General features: G+C 41.4%; 1 protein-coding gene across 1 annotated transcript in view; it reads left to right on the forward strand.

Annotated features, from left to right (window-relative positions):
• WRN (WRN RecQ like helicase) overlaps positions 1-26,584 on the forward strand; it is a 139,848-nt gene that overhangs the window by 73,088 nt on the left and 40,176 nt on the right. The window contains exons 17-19 of the mRNA XM_089670601.1: positions 1,900-2,087; positions 19,046-19,220; positions 20,349-20,530. Of these exons, the coding sequence (XP_089526727.1) occupies positions 1,900-2,087; positions 19,046-19,220; positions 20,349-20,530 (545 nt within the window). The remainder of the gene's footprint in view (positions 1-1,899; positions 2,088-19,045; positions 19,221-20,348; positions 20,531-26,584) is intronic.

A 26,584-nucleotide genomic window follows, 5' to 3' on the forward strand; every position in this document is an offset into this window, starting at 1 on the left:
TGAAACATACTGAAGCCATAGCCATGCATCTTGCATTTTTACAAGGCCTGTAAGGACAGCCTAATGCTTCTCTAGGGACCAAGTCAGTTAAAAATGCTGAAATTAGAAGACCTTGTAATAAATGTTAGCTAATTAACACGTCTCCCAATTTCACATTGTCATTAAGCAGTGCTACCCTGCTCAGTATAGATTTGCTAATGACAGCACAATATTATTTGGTTGATTTGGCTAGGAGGTAAGATCTCTATACAGTGCACTAAATTATTATTATCATACAGTATTTATATAGCGCCAACAGTTCGCTCAGCGCTGTACATTACAATGGGAGACAATACACGGGACAGTACAATAACAATACAATGCGATACACGAGGGGTTCGCGGGCCCTGCTCCTTGGAGCTTACAATCTAGGTGGGAGCGGATAGTGGTATGGGAGGAATAGCTGTGGGGGATGGAGTGGTAGGAGGAGTGGAGGAGATCGGCAATTAGCGGAGGGCGGGGTAGGCTTCCCTGAAGAGGTGGGTTTTCAGGGTGCGCCTAAAAGGGGAGGAGATTAGGTGATAGTCTGATGAATTGGGGTAGGAAGTTCCAGAGGATGGGGGAAGCCCTGGAGAAGTCCTGGAGATGGGCATGGGAGGAGGAGACCAGGGAACTAGAGAGAAGGAGGTCTTGTGAGGAGCGGAGAGTACGTTTAGGGTGGTATTTGGATATCGGGTCGGTGATATAGTTTGGGGCAGTGTTATGGACAGCTTTGTACGTCAGTGTTAGCATTTTGAATTTTATCCGTTGGGCAATCGGAAGCCAGTGGAGGGATTGGCAGAGGGGGGTGGCGGATACGGAGCGATTAGTAAGGTGGATGAGTCTGGCCACAGTATTCAGGATAGACTGAAGCGGGGATAGCCTGTGGTGAGGTAGGCCGGTGAGGAGGGAGTTACAGTAGTCAAGTTGTGATATGATGAGGGAGTGAATGAGTGGCTTAGTAGTTTCCGGGGTTAGGAACGGACGTATTTTGGAGATGTTGCGGAGGTGGAGTCTACATGAGTTTGTCAGCGATTGAACCTGGGGCTGGAAGGACAGATTGGAGTCTAGGATGACACCAAGTACTCTGGCTTGCAGGGTGGGACTGATGGTGGCATTATTGGTCATGATGGAGAAGTCGGGGGCGGGGGGCGGGCTGGGGGGAAAACTAGGAGCTCGGTTTTGGAAAGGTTCAGTTTGAGGAAGTGGAGTGACATCCAATCCGATATATCATTCAGTAGGCTAGTGATTTGGGCGGAGACTGAAGGGGTGAGGTGAGGGGTAGAGAGATAGATTTGCATGTCGTCGGCATAGAGATGGTAGTTGAAGCCGTAAGAGTGTATCAGTTGGCCAAGGGAGGAGGTGTAGATGGAGAAGAGAAGGGGCCCGAGGACAGAGCCTTGAGGGACCCCTACAGAGAGGGGGAGTGAGGGGGAGGTGGCAGCGTTATAGGTAACACTGAAGGAGTGCTGTGATAGATAGGAAGAGAGCCAAGAGAGAGCGGAGTCTCTGAGGCCAAGAGAGTGTAGTTTTTTGAGGAGGAGGGGGTGGTCGACTGTGTCGAAAGCTGCGGAGAGGTCGAGGAGTAGGAGCACTGAATAGTGGCCATTAACTTTGGCGGTTAGCAGGTCGTTGGTGAGTCTAAATGCATTCTACTATGGAAAATGTGTTTTATACCATCATGACACTACAATTTAGTCCTGTCATGCTCTAGTGTACATTATTTTCCCCTTACATCCAGGCCATCTTTATGAGGATTTGTGATTTTTGAACAAGCTCTGTAGGCTTCTTTGAATGACAAAGTAAATCATGTTAGAAAAATGCTTAAACGGATTAAAATTTATCAAGTCTACTTCTACTTTCTTTTCTGAATCAATTCAGGTACCTATTGTGGCTTTGACAGCAACAGCCAGTCCCTCAATCCGTGAAGATATTTTGAAATCCTTAGATTTGCAAAATCCACAAGTCACATGCACTAGTTTTGATCGACCAAACCTTTTTCTGGAAGTAGGAAGGAAAACTACAAATATCATACAGGATCTTCAAAAGTTTCTTATTAAGAAGCCAAGGTAAGGGCAATGATGTAAAGCATGGTAAGGGTGTGGGATGTAAAGCATTTATTTAGGCCTAGTTGTGTTTATGCAAGTGTTATGATTGTGTCACTGCACATAGCACAGTTACATCATGCCTTCCTTCTCCCATCATGTTGCCTCTATATTTTACTAAATTTCTTGTTTATTGAATGATTGTGCTTCCTAAACAAAGCATGTAATTATTTTTTTTTTCTTTACCAGCTTGGGTTTGATCCCTCTGCAATCTGTTTATGTAGCATGAACAGATCATAAGAAGCTATATCTTGCTTTCAGCTAGAGGTCTTGAAGTTGCAGAAACAAAAACGTTTTTTACTGCACTGGGATAATGCCTGAGGCAGCTTCCCATGGCGAATCAGAAAGCCCAGTATATAGCAATAGTTCTCTGAAATAGCTGCCCAACCTTATGTTTTATTTTCTCTCCTGTAATTCTGTACCTACAACTGTAATCCTTATTGGTGTTCCAGGTGAGGCCTGGATGACCCTAAGAGGTTGCACCCATAATCTGGGTCTTGCGTCCTTTTCCCCTCCCACAAAGCTATACCAAAAATGCTATATTCCCTCTTTATTTAGTTTGTGTTATGGTGCATTCTTCAGGGAGAGCATGTCCGCATACTGACCCCACTAGCGCATCAGTCAGTATAGTGTAGCTCATATTAACAGTTTTCATCTTTTATTGTTGAAAGATTGTTTTCTCTTATTGGACATTTTAAACCTGTTTGGAATTCATATTTAAGTAGAAGCAAAGCACATACTAGAACTGTATTCTAGGAGTTCTGTGGTCACAGTATATCTTTTAATTTCATCATTCCAATATAATCTTACTTGAAAAATTTCCTTTCATGATGTAAGTTCTGCCTGTCTGCTGCTCATCTCTTTCTACAACTTCCTGGATTCCCAGCATGCTTTGCAGTGTCTCCTCTGCTGGTAATATTAATTTCTAACGACTTCCTATCCCGTGGTACCTTGCTCAGTGATTCCTGTACTGATTTTGCTTCCTGAAACTCCTCTTGTCAGCACCTCTAGCCCAGAAGGCAATGGGATTGCGTTTCGTAGAGGCGCTTACATATTTAATACTTGTCACAAAATTTAAGGAATTAAATGTGTGGATTTCTTCAGAAGAAGTAAGTTTACAAACTTCAAGATCCTTCAGATGAATATATGATGTTACATTTTCATTTTGAAATGCCTTTCATTTTACTTTTGTCTTGATTATTATATTTAAGACATAGTCATATAGACAAAACACACTAGTTGTCTTGTCTAAACAGATAGAAGTTTGCATATAGTGGGATATTTATATGGTATTAAATCTTGCTGTGCAGCTAAATGCAGTCTGTTCTATACTTCCAGCTATTACATTTTCAGCAAAGGCTAACCACTGTAAACATCACTGAGATTGTAGGACAGCAAGTCAGCTACTGTACTGTATATATAAGAAAACTTTTTCGAGCTAAATAGTTAAAGGTAACAAGGTAATGTTTCAAAAATATAAATAGAATTAAAGTGATTGTAGAGAGGTTTTTTTATTAAAATTAAAAGATGTTATATTTACCTGCTCTGTGCAATGATATTAGTGGTCTCTTATTTCCTCCTCCTGTCCCCTGCTGGTGCTCTCCACTCCTTTTTATGAATGTCCCTCAGCGAGCTGGTTGCTGAGGGGGCACCCATGCAGGCGCACTCCCGAGCCAGGATCCATGGACACACACATAACATCCCTTGGTTCCTTCTCACAGGATTTGACTAACAGCAGCAGGTATCTATGGCTCCTGTTGCCCTCAGAGTCTCTTGTGTGAAGAGGAAGAGGGAGGAGCAGTGCTGCATACAGGATAGTGCTGGATGGGTAAGAGGAACCAGAGAAGTGTTTAGAGAGGGCTTGGGGGGGCACAGCCAGTGAAGTACATAGAATGTATTACAATAAAAACACTTAGAGTTTAGAACCACTATAAAATAACCTAATCCACCTTTTAGATTTGCTTTATGTGTGTATGTCTAAACTGTGTTGCCTTTAAATAAATAGAATATATACATGAGTGTGGAAATTTTAAAAAAATTTCCAGGATGAAAATATGAAGGGTTGATAGAAGTGCTTTTAGGAATGTCTGGGGCTTTATAGCAACTTAAATTTTTAATGTTTTTTATTTTTTGATAGAAAATTTCTTAAAAACCCCAAACATTTATTTATTTTTTTTTTAAAGCGGAGGCACTAGAGAATAAGTTGGTGGGTGTTGCAATTCTTATGTCACTAGGTATTCACACAGCAGTTTTTCAAACGCAATTTTAAAAAAAATTTTTTGGAAAAAGAAGATGATTTTACACCGAGTAAAGGGCTAGTTCACACTAGATGCAGTCCAATGCTTTTTTCTGCATCAAAAAAGCATGCAGAGTGTTTTCCATGTATTCCAATGGCCCTAGTTCACACTAGTGCAATCAGTTCCAGTCAGTTTCCAGTGCAGATAAAAAAAAGTAGAACATGCTGCATTTTTGTTCTGCACAGAACCGTACTGGAACATAGCAAACTGCATCAACAACTGCACTGGCACAGAGTGTGGTGTGAACTGTAAGCAAAACTGTATCCGGAATGCGTTTTTGTGGTGTGAATTGCCTTTACACCTTTGAATTTACACAGGAGGTCTGGTGCAGCCCATAATCTGACGTTCACGGTGATACGTGTGTATGACGATCGCTGTTTACATGCAGGACCAACTCGTGCATTCACCTTTGTTTGTTAGGATGGGGTGACACGGGTGCACAAAGTCGCATATATATATATATATATATATATACGTGATTTGCGCTCCCTCGGTTTTCGCAGGCAAGGAGCTAGGATGCACGAGACCCCGCCGACCCGCGGGTGCCATGATTTGATACCCAAGGGATCAATCATCCGATTTAGGCCAGTGATGGTCGGCCTAAGTCGGATGATCGATCCCTGTTCTATCAGGGATCTTCCTGTACCTGTTTTTACAGTTACACAGGTACAGGAAGTGATGACATCTTCTCTCTCTGGGCACATTCCATCCCAGAGAGAGAAGAATCAAGACCTGTGAGTAAAACAGCACACTTTTCTCGGTTAGAACACTTTAGGACACGCTCACATACACAATAAACCTCCATTGCTAGTATAGTGTCTGAACGAATCAATATCTCTGATCAGATTAGCACTATACCAGCATTCACATTAGTATAGTGTCCCCAAAAATGCAGGCTTAGCAGGACCAGCCCCAGCACCTGTGCTTAACCCCCCCCCCTTCTCCCCCAGCAAGTGCAGTGCCAGTAGATCACTGTCACTTAATACATTACACACAAAACCGCAGTGTTCGCAGAATCAGGCCTGATCTCTGTTAGCACTTGCTGGTAAATATTTTGTAGCGGTTCAAGCAGTCCCTGACAGCCAGGTGCTCTTTTTCCAGTGAGTTCCACTAGGTACCTATAAATTTAGTGGCCAAAATGTCAGTGGAATGGTCCTCTAGTGAAGAGGCCTACAGGATTCTGAGCATGTTAGATGAGAGCAAAGGGGAAGACTCACTGACACAATCAGCCTCAGAATATGAACTTGTAGACAGCAGCGGCACCCTGACTGATAGCTCAGACGATGGAGAAGAGGTCCCTGCCAAGATCAGGCATACTTGATCCCGTTCCCAGATTGCTGAGATGTTACAAACGCATGATGACTCTCATATGCAGCAGAATGCCAGTACTAGTGCCGCTGTATCTTTTGGTGAATTGGCGAGCACCAGTGGTCTAGTACATCCTGATCTTATACATACCAGCACTGCAGTATTACTTGGTGACCTGGTAGTCCCATAAGTGCAGTACAAGCTGGTGCGGTGGCGAGCACAAGTAGTGACCTGCAGCCACCAAGAATTTGCACACAGGCCCGTAGAGCCCTTAGTTTCCTTCAGACGTGCTTGCAAATCACGATTAGCAGCCCACAAATTCTTCCCCCATTCACTGCCCAACCTGGAATTCAGGGGGAAACAGAAAATTTAGCTACTCCCCTTGATTTTTTTGGAGCTGTTTTTCAATGAAGATCTGTATGCATTGATTGTGGATCAAAGCAATTTATATGCACAACAGTTTATCGCCGCCAACTCAAATTTAAACCTTGCCAGGCCATTCACATGGAAACATATTATGGTTTCAGATTGTAAAGTTTTTTTGGGCCTAACCCTCAACATGGGCATTACTAAAAAAAACAAATTGCAGTTGTATTGGTCCACAGGCCCGATTCATCATATGCCCATGTTCTCTGCTGCCATGGTTGCCATGGCCAGGCATAGATATGAGAGTATAATGTATTGTATGCATTTCGATGTGAACACACTTTCGTCCTCAGGGTGACCCTGAATTTTGACCGGCTCCACAAAATTTGGCCCCTCGTAAATCACCTTAACCAAAAATTTGCAGATGTCTATACCCACCAAAACATCTGCGTTGATGAGTCTCTTATTAATTTTTCTGGCCGCCTTGCATTCAAACAATTTCTCTCTAGCAAGAGTGCCAGATATGGGGTCAAGATGTAAAGGACCTGTGAGAGGGCAACAGGCTATACATATAAGTTTTGGATATGCGAGGGAAAGAATAGTCATGAGGAGCAGTGGCAAGATAGTTTGGGACTTTTGTACAATCTTGGAATTGGCTCATGGGGTACCGTGCGACCTAATCGCCGGGGCTTCCTCCAACGGCTTGTAAATGCCCGTCTTAGGGGGAAAAATCCTGCTTGAGAAATGAGGAATTGCTCGCAGTGAAGTGGAAGAACAAACGGGATGTTTCATCTTCCATTCACCCAGACACGACCATCCAAATTGCCACGGCAGCTGGTGTTGTTGAGAAGCCCCTCTGTGTCCACGACTATAACCTTAACATGGGAGGGGTAGACTTCAACGACCAGATTATGAAGCCATACTTAGTTTCCCGAAAAGCCAGACGCTTGTACAAAAAGCGTCTGTTTGTTTATTTCAATTGGCTCTATATAATGCTTTTGTGCCTTACAAAGCAACTGAACAAAGTGGATCCTTCCTAAAATTCCAGGAAGAGATAATCACAGCCCTTTTGTATCCAGAAGGTGCTGTGGCCCAAACTCCCAACTCAGATGCAGTTAACCGGCTGCATGAGAGGCATTTTCCCGATGCTATTCCTGGAACCCCAACCCAAAGGACACTCCCAAAAAAGATGTGTCTGTAGCAGACATGGAATTAGGCGTGACACCCGATTTTTTCTTTTTTTTTTTGTCCCTCCTGTCCTGGCCAACCTGGTCTCTGCCTCAAGGACAGCTTTCGTTGCTACCACACACTAATGGAATATTAGTATAGGGGACAGCATGGCACAATTCAGGGCACATATTTACACAGGCTCTCGAAAGATGTTAGGTAGTCAGGAAACTGGCTATTGCATTTTGAGAGACCCTATAATCTGTTTTAAAAAGTTTAAAAAAATAAAGTACAAATCCCCCCAAAAATTAAACATTTTAAAAACCAAAAATAGTTTTTATTTTTTGTTGTTACTGTTTTACTGGTATGATTTTACTGTTTTAATGTTACTGTTTTATTGTTAAACATTATCTTCGCAGGAATGCCATTCAGCTGCAGCACCGACCTTTTTATTCTGATAGTAACTGGCTCTTGCTCTCAGAATATACATAAGTAAGTGTGTTCAGCGCTGTTGGATTACATTTTTCATCCGCAGTTAAAAAAAGAGCACATATGCCCAAGCATGGGGTGGCCAGTGGGAGGATGACCCCTATGCTTCGGTATATATTTAAAAAAACACTTTTTTGGCAGAGATTTCTTCATCCACATTGACTGATGTGAATAGAGGAATCTGTTAAGTTCTTTTCAAAAAAAGAACATATCATGTGTGCCCACCATTAGAAGTGGGTGGATGCAGGGCATACCACACACTTTTTCTAGCAGAGATTTCTTCTATTTTTTTCTTTCAGCCCACAGGCCGCATAAAAAAAAAAAAGAACATAGCATATACATCCAACAAGGACCAGCGATGTACTGGTACATCACTGGACTTTGAGTGGTTTTACAAAGATGATGCCAATTTGTAAATTGAGAAAGCATCTGATCACACTGATATTGGTGAGATTAGATAATGTAAGGGCAGAGGAGATATCTAGATCTATCTCCTAGATTGTAAGCTCGAAAGAGCAGGGCTCTCGAACCCCTCGTGTATTGTTACTGTATTGTCTCATGTTCTGTCCCCCTCGCTATTGTACAGCGCTGAGCAAACCAGTTGACGCTATATAAATACTGTATAATAATAATATCTAGAGTCGGATAGAACCCAGATTTCTCAAAAAAGAATATATGATAATGCCCATTGAAGTTATAGAGGATATATGTATTCCCTGTGATAGCATTATATTTGATTGAAAAAAAAATTAAAGGGACAGTGTAAAAATGATTTAAAAAATCAAAATAACCAAATAATTGGCCAATATATTGTGTTTTTGTGCATTAAAAGTAATAAAAAGTGCATTTTTAAAAAACAATTGTGTTTTAAAAATCACTGTGCGATTACTATGTGACATAAAAAATTGCAGCACCTACCATTTTATTCACTAGGGTGTCTGCTTTTAAAAAATATATGTTTGGGGGTTCCAAGTGATTTTCTAGCAAAAATACTGATTTTTTTATTTTCATATGAGCAGAAAAGGCTTGGTCTTCAGGTGGTTAGAAGAGTGAGTGATGTGTGGCATAAACTTCTAATGCCCCCACCCTCCAAAATGACCCCTTTTTGTAAAGTAGACACCCCAAACTATTTGCTGAGAGGCATGTTGAGTCAACAGAAAAATGTATATTTTTTTTACCACAAGTTTTTTGAAAATGACAAAAAAAAATTTTTTTTTTTTTTTTTTTTTACACAACATTGTCACTTAAATGATTTATTGCACACACATGCCATGGGTATATGTGGAATTATTCCACAAAATACATTCTGCCACTTCTCCCAAGTATGGGGATACCACATGTGAGAGACTTTTTGGCAGTCTAGCCAAGTACAGGACCCCAAAATCTAATAAGCACCATCAGGCTTTTAAAGGGCTTTATTTCCTCATTACACTTCCTGACCACCTATCAGTTTCGGAGGCCCAAGGAATTTGATAAAAAGCATGGCGAGTATTTTACAGCTCTTGTTTGTTGCCACAAGTTTTTGGAAAATGAAGAAAGAAAACAAAAACATATTTTTTCTTTTCTTTTTTTATATTTCAAAACCTTTTGAGAAAAAAATAGATCTGCAAAATACTCACCATGCCTCTTTTTAAATTCCTTGGGGTGTCTACTTTCCAAAAAGGGGTCATTTGGGTGGGTTTGGTGCTATCCTGGCATTTCAGAGCCTCCGAAACTGTGATAGGCAGTGAGGAAGTGAAATGAGGAAGTTACGCACCTTCAGGCTTTCAAAGTGGTCATTGGATTTCAGGCTCCTGTATGTGGCTAGGTTTGCAAAAAGTCTCACACGTGGTATCCCCATACTTGGTAGAAGTAGCAGAATGTATTTTGGGAGTATTATTTCACATATACCCATGGCTTGTGTGACCAATATTTCATTTAAGTGACAACTTTGTGTAAAAAAAGAAAAAAAAAATGTTTTTGTCATGTTCCAAAAACTTGTGGAAAAAAAATAAATCTTCCATGGTCTCAATATGCCTTTCAGCAGATAGCTTAGGGTGTCTACTTTTCGAAAAGGGGCCATTTTGGGGGTGTTTGTAATGTCCTGGTATTTTAGCACCTCAAGAAATGTGATGGGCAGTCAGAAAGTAAAAGCTGTGTAATTTCCATTATCTACTATATACCATAGTTTGTAGATGCTATAACATCCACACAAAGCAATCAATATACACTTATTGGGATTTTTTTTTTTGACCAAAAACATGTAGCAGAATAAATTGTGGCCTAAATTTATGACGACATTTGAGGGGGTTTTTGACAGAAATCAGAAAATATTTTTTTTTCAAAATGTTCGGTCTTTTTTTTGTTTATAGTGTGAAAAAATAAAAAGTGCACAGGTGATCAAATACCACCGAAAGAAAGCTTTATTTGTGTGAAAAAAGGACATAAATTTTGTTTGGGTACAGCATTACATGACAACGCAAATACCAGTTGAAATAGTGCAGTGCCGAATAGTAAAAAAGGCCTGGTCAGGGAGGGGTATAAATCCTCAGGAGGGCAAGTGGTTAAAATATATTTATTTATTTTTATACTGTCGCTTTTTCTTTTTTTTTTCACTTTTATTACTGTTACAAGGAACATAAACATCCCTTTTGATAGCAATAGGCAGTGAAAGGTACAGTTTATGGAGAGATCTGGGGTCAATAAGACCCCAGATCCCTTCTCTGCCTTTAAAAGCATTTGATCACCAAAAGAAAAAAAAATCGGTGTGATCAAATGCTTTCCATTTTTTAAAATTGCGCCGTTTACATGCGGGGAAACCAGAACTGATGTATGTTCATCAATTCCCGTTTTCAATATCAGAGGTGGGCAGAGCTGTTCTGGTCTTTTTGTGCCTTTATGATAGGCCAGCAGAAACACCAGCTAGTTGATCAGGTTTCCCAGTGGGAAGGGTATAGGGTTGCCACCTTTTCTTCAAGCCAAACCTAAACACTCTAGTGGCACGTGGCTTTTTTTTCTTTTTTTTGAAGTATACACTATAGGACTGTAAAAGAATTAGAACACCTTTTGGATGGTCCAAGGAGAGAATGGAAGAAGGGCAGTGGACAGCGCCAGTAAGACATGAAAGTGACCCATTCAAGTGAACGGGGGCTTCCTGCATTCATGTAAAATGCTTGTAGTTGGGGGGGCGCTGCTGTGGGGGTTAAACAGGTGGTGAGGAGGTGACATAACACCTCACTGCCTTGTCAAGTGCCCTCTGAAGAGCAATCTGAATGTGGATTGCTCTTCAGAGGGCACCATATGTAAATGTGCCCTAGGGCTGTTTAGGTATTTCAACGTTTTCTGTGCAATCAGCTGGCAACTGGGACAGGAACAGGACTACCGCTGAGGAACATCTGGTCTTCTGCAAAAAAAAAAAAAAAATCTGCTTAGCTGGGGGCCAGGGGAAGGAACAGGTCTATTTAACCTCTGGGTTCATTTGCTTACCTTTTGTAGTTCTCTGCACTGCTCCATGTTCATCAAGCACCAGTGGTCTTATGTTTATGCAGCACTTCCTGACCTCCACTAATCTTTATGCAGCAATTATGATAATTAAACTAGAGTCCCAACCTTCAGTTCACTGCTATTCCAATCCGCCGGAGCGTGTAATTGCCACAGCACAAGGAATACTCCGCCTGCTCCCGAAAATCAAATAGTTCCAGTGGAATAATCCTTATTCTGTGGTTCTCGGCAATAGCATGCCTCGGTGGATTGGTATAGAAGTGAAGATCGGGACTGCTGCATAAGGATAAGATCACTGTGTCTGATAAGCATTAGTCCTGTTCTTTCCCCAGCCCCCAGCTGAGCAGAAAGAGCCCAGAGCCACAGGCTCTAGCTTGGGCAAGCCCGCACATGGTGGCGGGAGGGGGTTTGTCCACCGGCTCTAGACCCTGCTGCTTGCCTGCAGCAAGGCTAAATGTGGGGGAAAAAACCTCTTGCCCGGAGCATGGAACTGCATGTCTCAGGCGTCAGGCAATAGGAATGAAACATTCCTGATATAAACTCACAGCAAACACCCTATACCTCAAATAAAGAATACACCACATGAACATAATGTTCACAATACACAGCAAGCATATTCCCCATGCACATGCAGCAATATATACACCCAAAACACAGCATGCACCCAGAGGTAAAAATAGGGCCTAACATTTCATAATACAGTTTCTTTTAAATTCTTATTTATTATATTCTTCTTGTTATAATATTTTGAAAAGATTACCATTATTAGAGAATAAACTTTACTTAATGATGCAAATAGTTCATAAGAATAACATTCTTGTATCAGTAGTATGAGAATTATCAAATTGTGGCATGCTTTGTTAAAAATCAGTGTGGTCTGAGTTCTAATTATAGAGGGATTCTTACTGGTAAGTGTGTACAGCCATAGAAAAATACCTAAATCTAATCTGAGGGGCTTTCTGTCGACGTTGCAGCTGAGACCAGGAGAGACGGGCTGTTTTTGTTAAGAGTCTTTTGTCTAATTTCAGGGTAGTAAGAATGCACAGATGTTGTCACAGATGGGTAGGGCTTGAAGGCCAAATACAAATTTAATGTAAATAATTTCTCTGAGGGCCTCGTTCAGGTAAAGTAAAAGGATCATTTTACCAAACATATCATTAAGAGTAAAATGAGAAATGAGTCTGAGGACTGAAAATTCATATGGTGATAATTGGCATAATTTATATACTCTGACTTTCTGCAGGTCCATGCAATTTTAGCAAGCTTTTATTTTTACATTGCCACAGTTTGCAAAACATTTGAAAAGGAAATGTGTACCCATTCTTTAGGGCTCTTTCACAAGGGCATTCCATTCAGGTCTGTCTTTGTTTTTCAGGCAGATCTGATCGGAAGCTGCATGCAGCTTGTGTAAACGAATTGATTAGACCCTAGGCAAACATTTTCTTGCTACACCCCCCCCCCCCCCCCCAGGCAATTTTGCTCTTTGCTCCAACATCCCAACTTCATTGATGCTTCCTGTCATTCAGTGACTGTCTGCTCGCACATGGTACAATCAGACAACGACAATCACTGACATTCTGCAGGAGTCCGGCATTGCACCCGTGATCAGCTGATTGCAGATGCAATGCTTTACAGGCTCCTAATAAAAATAACAAATGCACATTTTTTTTTACCAGCAAAAATATGTGCATTTAATATATTTTTTTTTTCTTTTAAAGGTGAACGTATCCCTTAAATGGTGATAACACATCTTAAGACATATGTAACAGATTTCATGTCAATGAGACCAATAGAATGCCTTGACTTCATTTATGGTTGCAAAAAAACCCCATTAAGATTAGTTAAAGTGGTTTTAAAGGTTCGTTTTTTGTTTTTGTTTTTTTTTTTTTAATTAAAAATAATAAACACATCATACTTGCCTGCTCTGTGAAATGGTTTCGCACAGAGCAACCCTGATCCTCTTCCCAGATTCCCCACAGGCGCTTCTGGCCCCCCTCCCTTACCGAGTGCCCCCAGAGCAAGCTGCTTGCTCTGGGGGCACTTGTGCGTGCTCGCTCCCAAGCCAGCTCTATATGTCAATGGGACATACAGAGTGTGGCTCAGCCCCATTCCCTCCTCACTGACTGTGATTGGCAGCAGTGGGAACCAAACATTTGATATCTTTTAAAACTGAAATGTATTTCTCAATAGGACTCATAAATAAGAATGGTTAGATGAGTTCCAAATGGGGATAATGCTAAAATACATAAGACAGTATTCTTTGTGATAGAAATAAAAATTAGGTTTACCTGTTCCTTGCTTTATTATTGCATTAAGAATAAAAATGTTCAGTGGAAACATTAATTGGAAAGAACATACATTGAAATAAAAGCTGCTGTAAAACATATTTCCTAGTTGTACACTGGAACTTGCTTTCACTATCAGGTATGTGTAGCAACCTTCAGGTGATTGGACATTGTCAAAATAAGCAAAGGCTGCAGGGACATCCCTCAATATAACCTCTTCCATTCCCAGCTCGCCTGAGCATTTTTGGTGGTATCCTTAAGTGATGAATTTCTTAAGTGCTGAGAGATGCCTTTCTCTATCTGATGTTTTTTTTCTACCAAGCTGCCTGCCTGCAATATAACTAGTGTGGCTCCCTCTTCAGCTTTCTGTACCTGGACCGCACAAGATGGGAAAAGTAGGGTCAACCTGTGATGTTGCTGGAATTCACTTGATATTGCTGCAGCCGCTCCCTTTGGTATACAGTGCAGCATGTCAAGTTAGCTGCAGGGTTTAGAACCTTGTTCTTGAAAAACCCTGTGGGGTATGCCCACCGTGGATGGCAAAGCCAGGATAGGATGTATCCCCCTTTAATCCTGCCTATAAAGCCTAGACAGTGAGTACAGGGCAGAATCCCTTTAACCCTAAACCCTCACTAAGGTATGTGGTAGTCAAAGGCCATCCCACTGGTGATTGGAGCTGGGAGCCAGGTGTGCAGTGTGAGGGTTAAATTGTATTGAGTGTCAATTGTGTCCAATATTGCATTTTTTGCAGTGCTACTGCATGCATAACCCCCAGTGGCACCTAGTGTGCATGAGTCGTTCTGTGCTTTTATCTACTACTTCTCACTGGGGTTACTGTGTCTGCCTGACCTGCCTCTTTTCTTTCCAGGTGAGATTTTGGACCAGAAACATCTCTTGGTTCTCTCATTCAGGTACACCATAGCAGCTTTTATAGCACTACCTTGTTTTTTGCGACCTACAAGTGCTTGGCACTGAGGCGCACTCCCCCTCCCTCTCTACTGCTACAGAGGTTGTGGGCACCGTTCTGGGGGAGATAGTTACAAGCATGGCCAATCTTAAGCACAAGGAAAATGGTCAGATGGACTTGATCGCTCAGGCTCAGCTTTTAGCTCTATTGGGAGCAGTAGGTTTAGCATTCAAAAACCCTTTACCCTCTACTCTAATAGTTGCTCTCACGCTGACTTGTTACCTGAAGAGGAGGTGGCAGTACAGGATGATCCATCTCCTGAGGAATCAGATCAGAATGTACACGATTTTAACAACAAATTCATCAAAGATGAAGGATGTCATAGCTACCTTTTTAATGACGTTTTACGCTCCTGCTTAGTTTTGAATCTGCTCATACTAAGGTATCCAGTATGAGGTTCACTTGCTGGTAGAGACTGTTCTGTATGGGCACTTGCATCACCCAGAGAATATTTTTACTTCTCCAAGACACTTCGCCCAGTGGTATCCTATTAAGGAAACTATCCTACATAGGTGGGCAATTCCTGTGGTAGACCCTCTCGGTCTAAGTGGAGGATAATCCCATGTTCAAAGACCAGGTGGACAAGAGTTTACAGGTCCCTCTTTAAATCTCTCCTTTATGTGGCAGGCCCTCCCATGCAACCTGCGTTTACATCTATGGCAGTCGGCCAGGCCATTGTTGTCTAGACTAAGAGCATGGCCTGAAATTCTAGTAACATCCTGACTGATGTCCATATTCACAGTCAGTTAAAACCTTTTTTCTTTTGGCCTTAAGCTACTGTGTGAATGGCTTAGCAGATACACTTTTTACCAGATCTTCGGGGTGCGTCTTCCCTCTATCCACAATTGGACCCTTCAATAAACACATTACATGGAGATCACAGGGGGTAAAAGTACTCTCCTCCATAAAAAGATGGCTCATGCCTCTACCCATAGGACATCTACTTCAGAGGTTGGTAAGGTTTTATCTCTCCCAGTCTACCAGTGCTATGTCTAAGATGGGAGCTTTGCCTCATAAAAAGACATTGCTCTCCAAACCAGCCAAGACTGGTTCCAAGATCTCTTCCCATTGATGGGATGCCCCCACTTCTAAAAGTCTGTTGGCCTTCTTGTCCCAGAAAATCTCAGACTGGAGAACACTAGAGTTTCGCACTCTGCATGCTACCCGCTTCATGCTTTCAAATTTGTCACCTTCTCCATCACGGCAGGTCGCTGACAAACTACTCTTGTCTCAAGGGGTCATTACCCCATACCAACGGAAGGATGATTTCAAGGTTTCTATTCAAACCTTTTTACAGTTACAAACAGAATGGAGGAGTCTGATCGTTCTAGGTCTGAAGACTCAATTTTGATTATTGGTCATAGCCTACCTCCTTCTGGGGGATTTTCTGACCTCTATAAATATCAGGGGGTGCTTACTTACATATTACAATCCTTCCATCTCATTAATGCTATCTGTGCTTTGCTGTGATCAGTTAGCATTACCAGTTTTTCACCCTTCCTTTTGGCCTGTCCACTCCTCTCCAGGGTTTTAAACAAGGTGCTTCCCCTGGCTTTTGCTCTGCACCACATTTAAGAGATTTATGTTGTGTGGTAACTGGACAATCTCTTGTTAAAGGATCAGTCCTTCCAGATCCTGTTGGCCAACATGCAACAGAAATTGCAGACTCTGCAGAGCCTTGGTTTTATCCTCTTTGTCTCAGGATATCATCACATAACCTCAGTCTCAGGATATCACAGAACCTATCTCATGGATTGGAGTACCTCCGCCTAACGCCCTCTGCAATATCTTCCTGCCTTGGGACAAACATCCATCACTTTGCTTTCATGCTATAAGAAGCCCTCGTGTCTGCAAGTGAGAGTCTTGGTTCTAATGGTTGCCTCCTTACATTGCTGGTCAGTGGAAAATTTCCCGCTCTACGGGTAGCTAAAAGGTAATTGTTATCTGAGAATAAGAACATTTTTACGGTATCAGGAGCCTTCCACAACTCCCCCTCTCCTAATTTCCTCTCCACCAGTGCTTTCAGTTGTTGCTGGGTCTCCCTTTCTTCTAGGGAGCCTGAGACCATGGTAAGCTGTCCCAACATTTAGAGCAGGAGGCGCATGGGGAAAATTTGTTCCCTGATCTACATCTGTGGCCAAACGTTTTGAGAATGACACAAATTAATTTTCACAAATTCTGCTGCCTCAGTTTTTATGATGGCAATTTGCATATACTTCAGAATGTTATAAAGAGTGATCAGATGAATCTCAATTCATTGCAAAGTCCCTCTCTGCCGTGAAAATGAACTTCATTCCAAAAAAAAATTTCCACTGCATTTCAGCCCTGCCACAAAAGGACCAGCTAACATCATGTCAGTGATTCTCTCATTAACACAGGTGTCAATGTTGACGTGGACAAAGCTGAAGATCACTCTGTCATGCTGTTTGAGTTAGAGTAACAGACTGGAAGCTTTAAAAGGAGGGTGATGCTTGAAATCATTGTTCTTCATCTGTTAACCATGGTTACGCAGTTATTGCTGTACACAAAAAGGGATTCACAGGCAAGGATATTGCTGCTACTAAGATTGCACCTAAATCAACCATTTATTGGATCATCAGGAACTTCAGGGATAGAGGTTTAATTTTTGTGAAGAAGGCTTCAGGGCGCCCAAGAAAGCCCAGCAAGTGCCAGGACCGTCTCCTAAAGTTGATTCAGCTGCGTGATCGGGGCACCACCAGTGCAGAGGTTGCTCGGGAATGGCATCATCTGCACGCACAGTGAGGCGAAGACGTTTGGTGGATGGCCTGGTGTCAAGAAGGGCAGCAAAGAAGCCACTTCTCTCCAGGAAACGCATCGGGTACAGACTGATTTTCTGCAAAAGGTACAGGGATTGGACTGCTGAGGACTGGGGTAAATTCATTCTCTCTGATTGTTTGGGGCATTCGGAGAAAAACTTGTCCGGAGAAGAAAAAGGTGAGCACTACCATCAGTCCTGTGTCATGCCACCAGTAAAGCATGTAAACTTCTCCCAACCATCCAAGAACAGTTTGGTGACGAACAATGCCTTTTCCAGCATGATGGAACATCTTGCCATAAGGCAAAAATGATAACTAAGTGGCTTGGGAAACAAAACATCGAAATTTTGGGTCCATGGCCAGGAAACTCCCCAGACCTTAATCCCATTGAAAAAGTGTGATCAATTTTCAAGGGGCGGGTGAACAAATTAAAAACAAATTTTTACAAATTCTAAGCATTGATTATGCAAGAATGGGCTGCCATCGGTCAGGATGTGGCCCAGAAATGGATTGACAGCATGCCAGGGCGAATTGCAGAGGTCTTGAAAAAGAAGGGTCAACACTGCAAATATTGACTCATTGCATAGACTTCATGTAATTGTCAATTAAATTCTTTGACACTTATGAAATGCTTGTAATTATATTTCACTATACCATAGTAACGTCTGACAAAAAGATCTAAAAACACTGTAGCAGTGGACTTTGTGAAAATTAATATATGTGTCATTCTCAAAACTTTTGACCACATGTTGAGAGCTACTGTAGCTGGGGAAGCAGCTAACTTGCTACATGGTTAGGTTCAGTGGAAAGCAGGAGAGGCATTGGTGGTCTAGCTGTTCTCAGATGTTTCCATAAAGAGGACCTGTCACCTGCCCATTCTAACACACAGAGGGCTTGTTATCCCCCTTTTTATAGCAATAAAGTTAAATTAAAAAAGGATTAAAAAGTATAGTAAAATAAAAATGTAAAGGCATCCAATTTGCCTCTCGTTCACACCCAGATGTGTGCGTAGGCCACACAGGTGTGTCTAAACATATATTTCTCCACACTTTTGAGGCAACTCTATTAATGGCTGCAGCATTATAAGAGCTCAGTTCTTTGTAAGTCATGTTAAAATCGTGAGTTTTTCAGCTTTTTTTAGCGTTTTTGCATTAGCGTTTAGCCGTGATTAGCAGCGTTTTTACATGTTTGCGGTTTTTAGAGGTTATTTTATACCCAAAAAAACCCTAATTTTTTTGGACAAAAAAGTCTAAAAGCGCCAGTTTGTGGCGTTTTTACCACGTTTTTCAGCATTAGAGCATTTTTACAGCTAAAAAACTCCTCTGGAAACCCACTAGTCCTGGGTTTTTTTTTTTTTTTTTCAGCCAAAAAACATCCCAGCCAAAAAATGTTGATTACAGCCTGTGTGCATGGACACATAGGATAACATGCTGGGGGGTTTACTGGCTGTAGAAAAAAACCTCAAAAGCCAAAAACAGCAGCTGTAAAAAGTCAAGTGTGCATGAGGGCTGACACTCACTTAGCTCCACTTCAAGTTTTTTCTTCATTGCATCTTTTATTAAAGTACTGCTTTTCTTCTTAAACACAGCAGTGAAGCATAGGCTGAAACTTCCCAGTTTTAAAGAAACTATGCTCTGTTTGATCTAATACAGGTTTATTAAAAACAGACATACCTGTTTCTATAGTGTTTCAAAGCAAAGCAGTAGAATTGAGCATTGCTTACTTATGGTGTATAGACTAATCATTGAGTTAAAAAGAGATACTAAGCTGGTACTATCTTCTGCAGGTCTGGATGGGAATTTGAAGGAGCCACAATTGTTTATTGCCCCTCCAGAAAAACATCTGAACTGGTAACCTCAGAATTGTATAAGCAGGGTATTTCATGTGGCACTTACCATGCTGGCATGGGGATCAAGGCAAGAAGGGAAGTGCACCATCGCTTCATGAGAGATGAAATACAGGTAAGAGTGCAGGTCTAGTATAACATAATTACTCTTGGGAGTTGTCCATATGTGCAAAGATTTTCAAACTTTTTTTAAGCTTAGGAGTTTATTATGTACTTCCTTGCAATTATCCTCTGTCCTGCACTTGCTGTTGCTTACACAAATCTATACTATATAAAAAGAGTGAAAAATCCATCAGCTGCTACAGCTCAATGGAGTTTTGGAAATTCCATCATACGTTATGTGTGTACTTTGCTATGGTCACTTTCCAAGGTGTGATGAAAGGAAGGACTCTTTTTATATGAGAAATGCGTATGCCACATATGAGGTGTGAGGTTTATTGGCTAATGCACAAAACACTGCTTGTGCAGAGGTTAAAGAGAAAAGCACAGTGATCAAAGACTTTTGTGCTGGTTTGATGTAAATTGTATTAAAGACAATAGATTGCATGCATCTGTGACAATACTGTGTACACTGACCAAGTTGTATATTTCCAATTGGAAGGAATAGTGTCTGTCTAAATATTGCAGGGTGAAGCCTGTAGAAATTCGATTACCTGTCACCTCTATGACATTAGAAGTGAAAACAAGATTTTGTACATGCAGGAGACAAAATATACAGTCCCTGGTGGACAAGTAGGGGTTAAAGGTGCTTGGAAAAGGTCTGCTTATTGATACACTTTAAGGGTTTTACTGGTTGAATGTAGGGATACCCCAAATCTATGAGTTGTTTTTTTAAAAACAGATCTGGCTGTTTTATGGTATGAGAAATAAATGTGTGGTTTACTTTTTCTATATAAACGCAATTGTTTCAAACATTAGTGTTTGTGAGTGTAATAAATTCCATGATTTAATATTGTTTTTCATTTAGTTAGTTACAGTCAAAGTAAGGCTCCATGCACTCTAGCGGTTTTTTTTTTAAATTCACAAAACGCTAGATAAAACACAGCGGTAATAATAGCGGTTTTCTAGTAGCATTTAGAAGCGTTTAGGAACCCTATTTAGCTTCTAGGAGCAGAAAACAAAAATGCTATTAACAGATTCTAGGAGCTTAAAAAACCCTAGTGTACATGGAGCCTTAAAGACCATATATCTTGTTCTATGGGATGTAATGATTGTGTAATAAATAACCATTATTTTCTGTTAGTGTGTTGTTGCCACTGTAGCTTTTGGTATGGGGATCAATAAGCCGGACATTCGCCAAGTTATACACTATGGAGCTCCTAAAGAAATGGAATCCTATTATCAGGAAATTGGAAGAGCTGGAAGAGATGGGCTGCCAAGCAGTTGTCATGTTCTGTGGGCTCTCACAGACATGAATTTTAACAGGTAAATATATGATCTGCTAAGGCAGTAGTCAGGAGAAAATTTTGTCTGGGTAGAAAAAATTATTTTTATTTGGCAGGGTTGGAAAAGCTTTGACAGACATTCAAGTGTATGGCCTGGTCCTTGGATGTAAGAAGCACAGGGATTGATTTGAAAGCTAACACAGTTTACCGTACCTGCACTTCAGTGCTGCTATTATCACTTTAGACCTGGTCAGGTTCACTACACAGAAACCATGCTAAAGCTGAACACCAGAGTCCCTCTACACTGCAAGGGTTAAATAGGCAGTATTCTCACCTTACCCTCGCTTATGCAGACTTCCTACTCTCCCTGCAACTGGTCTCCTGAAGCCACTTTTTCTTCCTGCCCTGTGGGTCACAGGCACTCTAGGGTAATGTACAGTGCAGGACCAGTAGGAGGTAAAATTGCTTCCTTCTCATATACAGTCAGGTCCATAAATATTGGGACATCGACACAATTCTAGCATTTTTGGCTCTATACACCACCACAATGGATTTGAAATGAAACGAACAAGATGAGATTTAACTGCAGACTGTCAGCTTTAATTCAATGCAAACTGTTGTAATTCCTACACCGTTCACCTGATTTGGATGTAAATACCCTCAAATTAAAGCTGACAGACTGCAGTTAAAGCACATTTTGTTCGTTTCATTTCAAATCCATTGTGGTGGTGTATAGAGCCAAAAATGTTAGAATTGTGTCGATGTCCCAATATTTATGGACCTGACTGTATTAGGGATACAGGATGTCTTTAACTTTTGGGTTATACTGCTGCCTACAGAATGATTGGACACTGGCAAACACAAAGCTGTAGCCAGCTCAGGGTAACCCCTCTCACTACCAGCATGCCTCCGTTTTGTAGCAAAGCTGTAATAAGAGCATAATCATAAACACAGAGGACCTTTGTATCTAAATGGACTTCAAGAAAAAGATTTTACAGTGAGTACAAAAATTGTATATCTTTATCATACAGTACTGGACTTGAATTCATAGACAATAGGTTGTATGCAGGCTACCTTCAAGTGATTGGCAACTGGTAAAAAAAAAACTTGCTAGGGCTGCCCCTAGTTCACACTCATTTAACCCTGCCCACTCTATAAGACTCCAGTTTTTGTTAGTGTTCGTAGGTGATTGACCTGTTCTTCCCTGGAGACGTATTTTTCTTTTTAAACTGTTAATTGTTTTTCTTCTAAAATTTTCACCAGATCTGAGTGCTTATTGTCCTGAACTATCTAGCAGTTTCAGATCACTACCCCTCAGGGACCATACCCATACCCCCTTTATCAGTCTTTGTTTGCTTTGCACACTGAATCCTGCATTAGGCACTTACCTTGGCATGAAGTGCAGTGCGTGTAGTTAGCCACAGAGTACTATACAGGCCCATTTCTGTGGTTCCAGAAACCCTGAAGACCCCTTTGGAGGTATGCCCATCATAACATCTTAAGCAAAGCCTGTACCCCACCCCAAGTATGCCCAGCATTGTAGTTGAGTTAAAACAGGACTTCCCTGTATGTTGATACCTGTTCCTGGCTTTTAACAAGATCCACAGGGCATAGCAGGCAATGCGTAATAGGCAGAGGAATGGGGAGCCATACACTTTAATGTGTTGCCCCCTAATATATTTTTGTAACGATTCTTGGCACAAGCAATTTAATAGTAGCAGTTTTTCCCCTCCTATTTATGAGTAATCTCAGGAGGATGAGGTAGCTAAGTCATACCGCCCAGGTGATACTTTCCCACTCACCCTTTCTGCTGAAACACATACCGTTCTGCATTGCCATTCACACAGCCATAGGAACACTATCAGCACCTGGGTTGTAGCAGCTCCTATATGCAGATTCCCAAAACCTCATCCAGTCAACACTTCATTCCAGTGAGTACCCCACTACGGATCCAACAACTGCTGATGGCCTAGAGGAAGCACAGAACATGCTTAGGGTGATAGCTGTTCCTTTGTAGCAGAGCAGTGTCTTGTTAGGGCTGTCTGACAAAAAGATTTCTCTGCCACTATGTCTGAATTCTTCAGAAAACCTTTGGCACGTCTAGAACCTCCAGTATCCAGAGGCCAGAAATGCTACACTTTCTCTGTTCTCCCTGACCCTGTTCCGGAATCAGAAGCAGGACTTCCATTACTTTATGATGTTATGAAAGAAAGTATTGAGGACTCTGATTCTGTAGCAGGGAACACCGAGGATTTTCCTTCCCCTGCATGTCATGATCCTCAAGCTATGGCTTTATGTCAAATATCCTCTACTGATGCAGTGTGCGCCAGTCTTTGGCTAGCAGCACCTGAATCTCCACATCCAAAGCAAGCCCCTATGAGGCAGGCAAAGTCAAGATAGACTTTTACCATACATGCACAGATTGATTGGGGACTGGCACAATCCTAAAAGGGTATTCATTCCTAATGTTTTTGGTAAAATTGATCCTATGGAAAGGTATTTTAAGAATAAATGGAACTTGCAATTTCATTTCTCAAGAAACACCTTACAGTTCCTATTGAGGATGTTTCTCTTGTTAAGGATTCTGTTAGATTCTGTTGTTGCATTTGGAAACCCTATTAAAACACTTGCTAGCCCTGCCCTGTAGCCAGCAATTGCTGCCATGTCCATTTGGTAGACTATTGCTGACTGGACAAAATAGATGAATAGAGGCCAGAAATTGGTCTTTGAGTACCTTGCCCTCTTAGAACAATTGCAGCTGATGCTTTATTGTTTTGCGTTGATGCCTTAAAGAATCTAATTGGCCAAGTCTGTCGAATGTTCTGTATCTCTGTTGTGGCAGTGTAGTATCCTGCCACGGTGGAAATCACGGTGGTGACCCAGGATTCTCAACCATACAAGTCGAGGGGCTCCAGGCAGTTCTCATAATGCAGAGGAAACTGGTTTATCAGTTTCCTCTTTGGTTTGTAAAGCCTGTTTTGGGACCTGTAGCCTGAAGATTTCTAAGAGATTTGGGAGGGATGAAATCTCCAATCCTGGGTCCATGTTTTGAGAGCAGCCAGCGTGCTGATTGCACAGGTGTGTGCAGGCCTTTTTGTGGAGGCCAGGCCATGATTCTGGGCTCCACCCTGGCAGACAGGAGGTCTCTGCCTTGGAGTCAGGAGGGCTTCACCAAGGAGAGGTGGAAGCCAGACTAGCTGTGTGCTAATGGCCAGCTGTGTGTGTGAGAGCCATATTTTTGAAAGAGTCTGCAGGAGATGGACATAAGCCTGAAGTGGAAGGCCAGAGGAAAATTGTGTGTACAAGCCAGGAGGCTGAATATTTGTTTGATGGTGGATACCCCATGCATGGGAAGCTTTATGGAACTTTTTCTTTAAATAAAAGTGGGCTAAAAAGGCCTTAAAAAGAAAGCCAGTTGCTGTGTGTTTTAAAAAAGCTCTACCATTTGAAGCGAGTTCCCACACTGTGCATATGTGCAGGAGTTTGTGCCTAAAAGCTTGGTCTGTTGAACCTGCTTGTAAAAGTGCCTTCTACACATGCCTTTTGATGGTAAATGCCTATTTAGGGGATCCCTTGATAAATTAATCAAGGAAGTCACGGAGTCAAAGATGCTGCTACCCTACAGTAAGAAGCCAAAGTCTCCTACTCCTAGAGCTACTACTTCTGCTCAATGAATGGGGTGTTTTTGCTCTCCCCAGGCATAAATCTCAAAACCAAGACTTATTTTCATTGGATCTGAGACGTTCCAGACATCAGGGTACAATCTGTCATTTCAAAAGGGATACAAAATTGAATTCCTGTCTCTGCCACCTCCTTTCTACTTACCCTCTAATCTGTTAGTGTTAGCTCAAAAACAAGCAGAATTACTAGCCACCTTGCACCAGCTTCATTCACAAAGAGTGTTTGTAGCAGTTTCCTAAATAGGTTCTGAGGTTTTTTTTGTTTTGTTTTGTTTTGTTTTTTTCAAACCTATTCACAGTCCTCAAAACAAATTGTGGCATCTGCCCCATATTGGACTTACAATCTTTAAACAATTTTGTGTACCACAATTCTCTATGCAATCAGTAATTTCTTGTCTCAGATAAATGTACACATCAATTTCTTCCCTCTATATCAATGCTTTCTGCATTTTGTAGTAATTGCTTGTTTCAGACAAATCTACACATACAGTTAGGTCCATATATATTTGGACACAGGAATAATTTTAGTTTTTTTCAGCTATATAACAAAACGTTGTCAGGCTATAGTTATATAATGGATATGGGCTGAAAGTGCACACTCTCATGTTTAATTTCAGGGTATGTACATCCGAATTGGAGAAAGGGTTTGGACAATTGAATATAATCATAAATAAAATGTTCGTTGTTAATATTTTGTTGAGAATCCTTTACTGGCAATGACTGCCTGAGGTCTAGAACCCATTGACATTGCCAAAGACTGGGTTTCCTCCTTTCTGATGCTTTGCCAGGCTCTAACGTCAGTTGTCTTCAGTTGTTCTTTGTTTGTGGGTCTTTCTGCCATTGCAAAATATTCCACTTCTTTTCCTTCAAAAGCTCCTGGGTTGCTTTTGCAGTGTGTTTTGGATCATTGTCCATCTGTACTGTGAAGCGCTGTCCAATCAACTTTGCTGCATTTGTCCGAATTTGGGCTGCCAGTATACCTGTAAACACTGCAGAATTCATATGGCTGCTTCTGTTTTCTGTCACATCATTAATAAACACCAATGACCCAATGCCACTGGAAGCCATGCATGCCCATGCCATCACACTGCCTTCCACCAAGTTTTACTGATGACATTGTGTGCTTCGGATCATGAGCTGTTCCAAGCCTTCTCCGCACTTTTTTCTTCCCGTCATTCTGGTTCAGATTAATCTTAGTTTCATCCATCCAAAGAATGCTTTTCCAGAACTGGTCTGGCTTTTTTAGATGTTTTTTGGCAAAGTCTAATCTGGCTTTTCTATTCAGGATTATGAATGGTTTGCACCTTGTGGTGACCCCTCTGTATTTGCCCTCGTGAAGTCGTCTCTTGATTGTGGACTTTGACAATGATACGCCCACCTCCTGGAGAGTGTGCTTCACTTGTCTGGATGTTGTGAATGGGTTTTTCTTTACCAGAGGATCCTGCAATCATCCACCACTGTTGTCTTCTGTGGACGTCAATGCCTTTTTATGTTGCTGAGCTCACCAGTGCGTTCTTCTTTCCTCAGAATGTACCAAACTGTTGATTTGTCCACTCCTAATGTAGCTGCTATCTCTCTGATGGATTTGTTTAGTTTTTGAAGCCTTATAATGGCCTTTTTCACTTGCATGGACAGGGCCTTTGAACGTATGATGTAGGTTCACAGTAATAGATTCTAAATGCAAATACCACACTTAGAATCAACTCCAGACCTTTTAACCTGCTTAATTGTTTAAGAAATAACAAAGGAGTACCCCACACCTGGCCATGAAACCACTATTGATTCAATTGTCCAATTACTTTTGGTCCCTTGAAAAGGGGACGATGGCTGCTCTTAAGAGCTGTAATTCCTAAACCCTTCCTCCAGTTTGGATGTACATACCCTGAGAGTGTGCACTTTCAGCCCATATCCATTATATAACTATAGCTTGAAAATGTTTTGGAAAATACCTAAAAAAAACGAAAATTGTGCATGTGTTTAAATATATATATGGACCTAGCTGTACCTGTTTTCCCTCTACATAAATTCTTTCTGCATTTTGCTGTGGGAGACCAACACTTCTAGTTTGTTGTACTACCACTCGAGTTCTTCTTTACAATCCGAGTGTTCACAAAAGTGCTTGCCCTGCTTTTTATTCTTCTGCAGACCAAGGGCATTCATAAGGTATCTGGACAGTGCTCTTCTGAAGTACTCCTCAGCAAGAACCTTGTCTGCCAACTTTTGTTAGGCACATTTCTGAGTTAGCACTTCTTTTTACCTAAAGTGGTTTGTTCATTCCACTTCAATGGGGACATACTTCTCCCTTCTCTCTGACCTTCTCAAAACATGAGAAGGAATTGATTGCACACTGCTTGGATGTGGTCAGTGCTGTTGTGGTCTGTCTAACAAAGCACTGTTCTCAAAACTGAGTTCAT

Source organism: Staurois parvus, unplaced genomic scaffold (genome assembly GCF_062004578.1).
Source record: "Staurois parvus isolate SC_StPar_1 unplaced genomic scaffold, SC_StPar_1.0 ptg000091l, whole genome shotgun sequence".
In the NCBI taxonomy this organism is placed as follows: Eukaryota; Metazoa; Chordata; class Amphibia; order Anura; family Ranidae; genus Staurois; species Staurois parvus.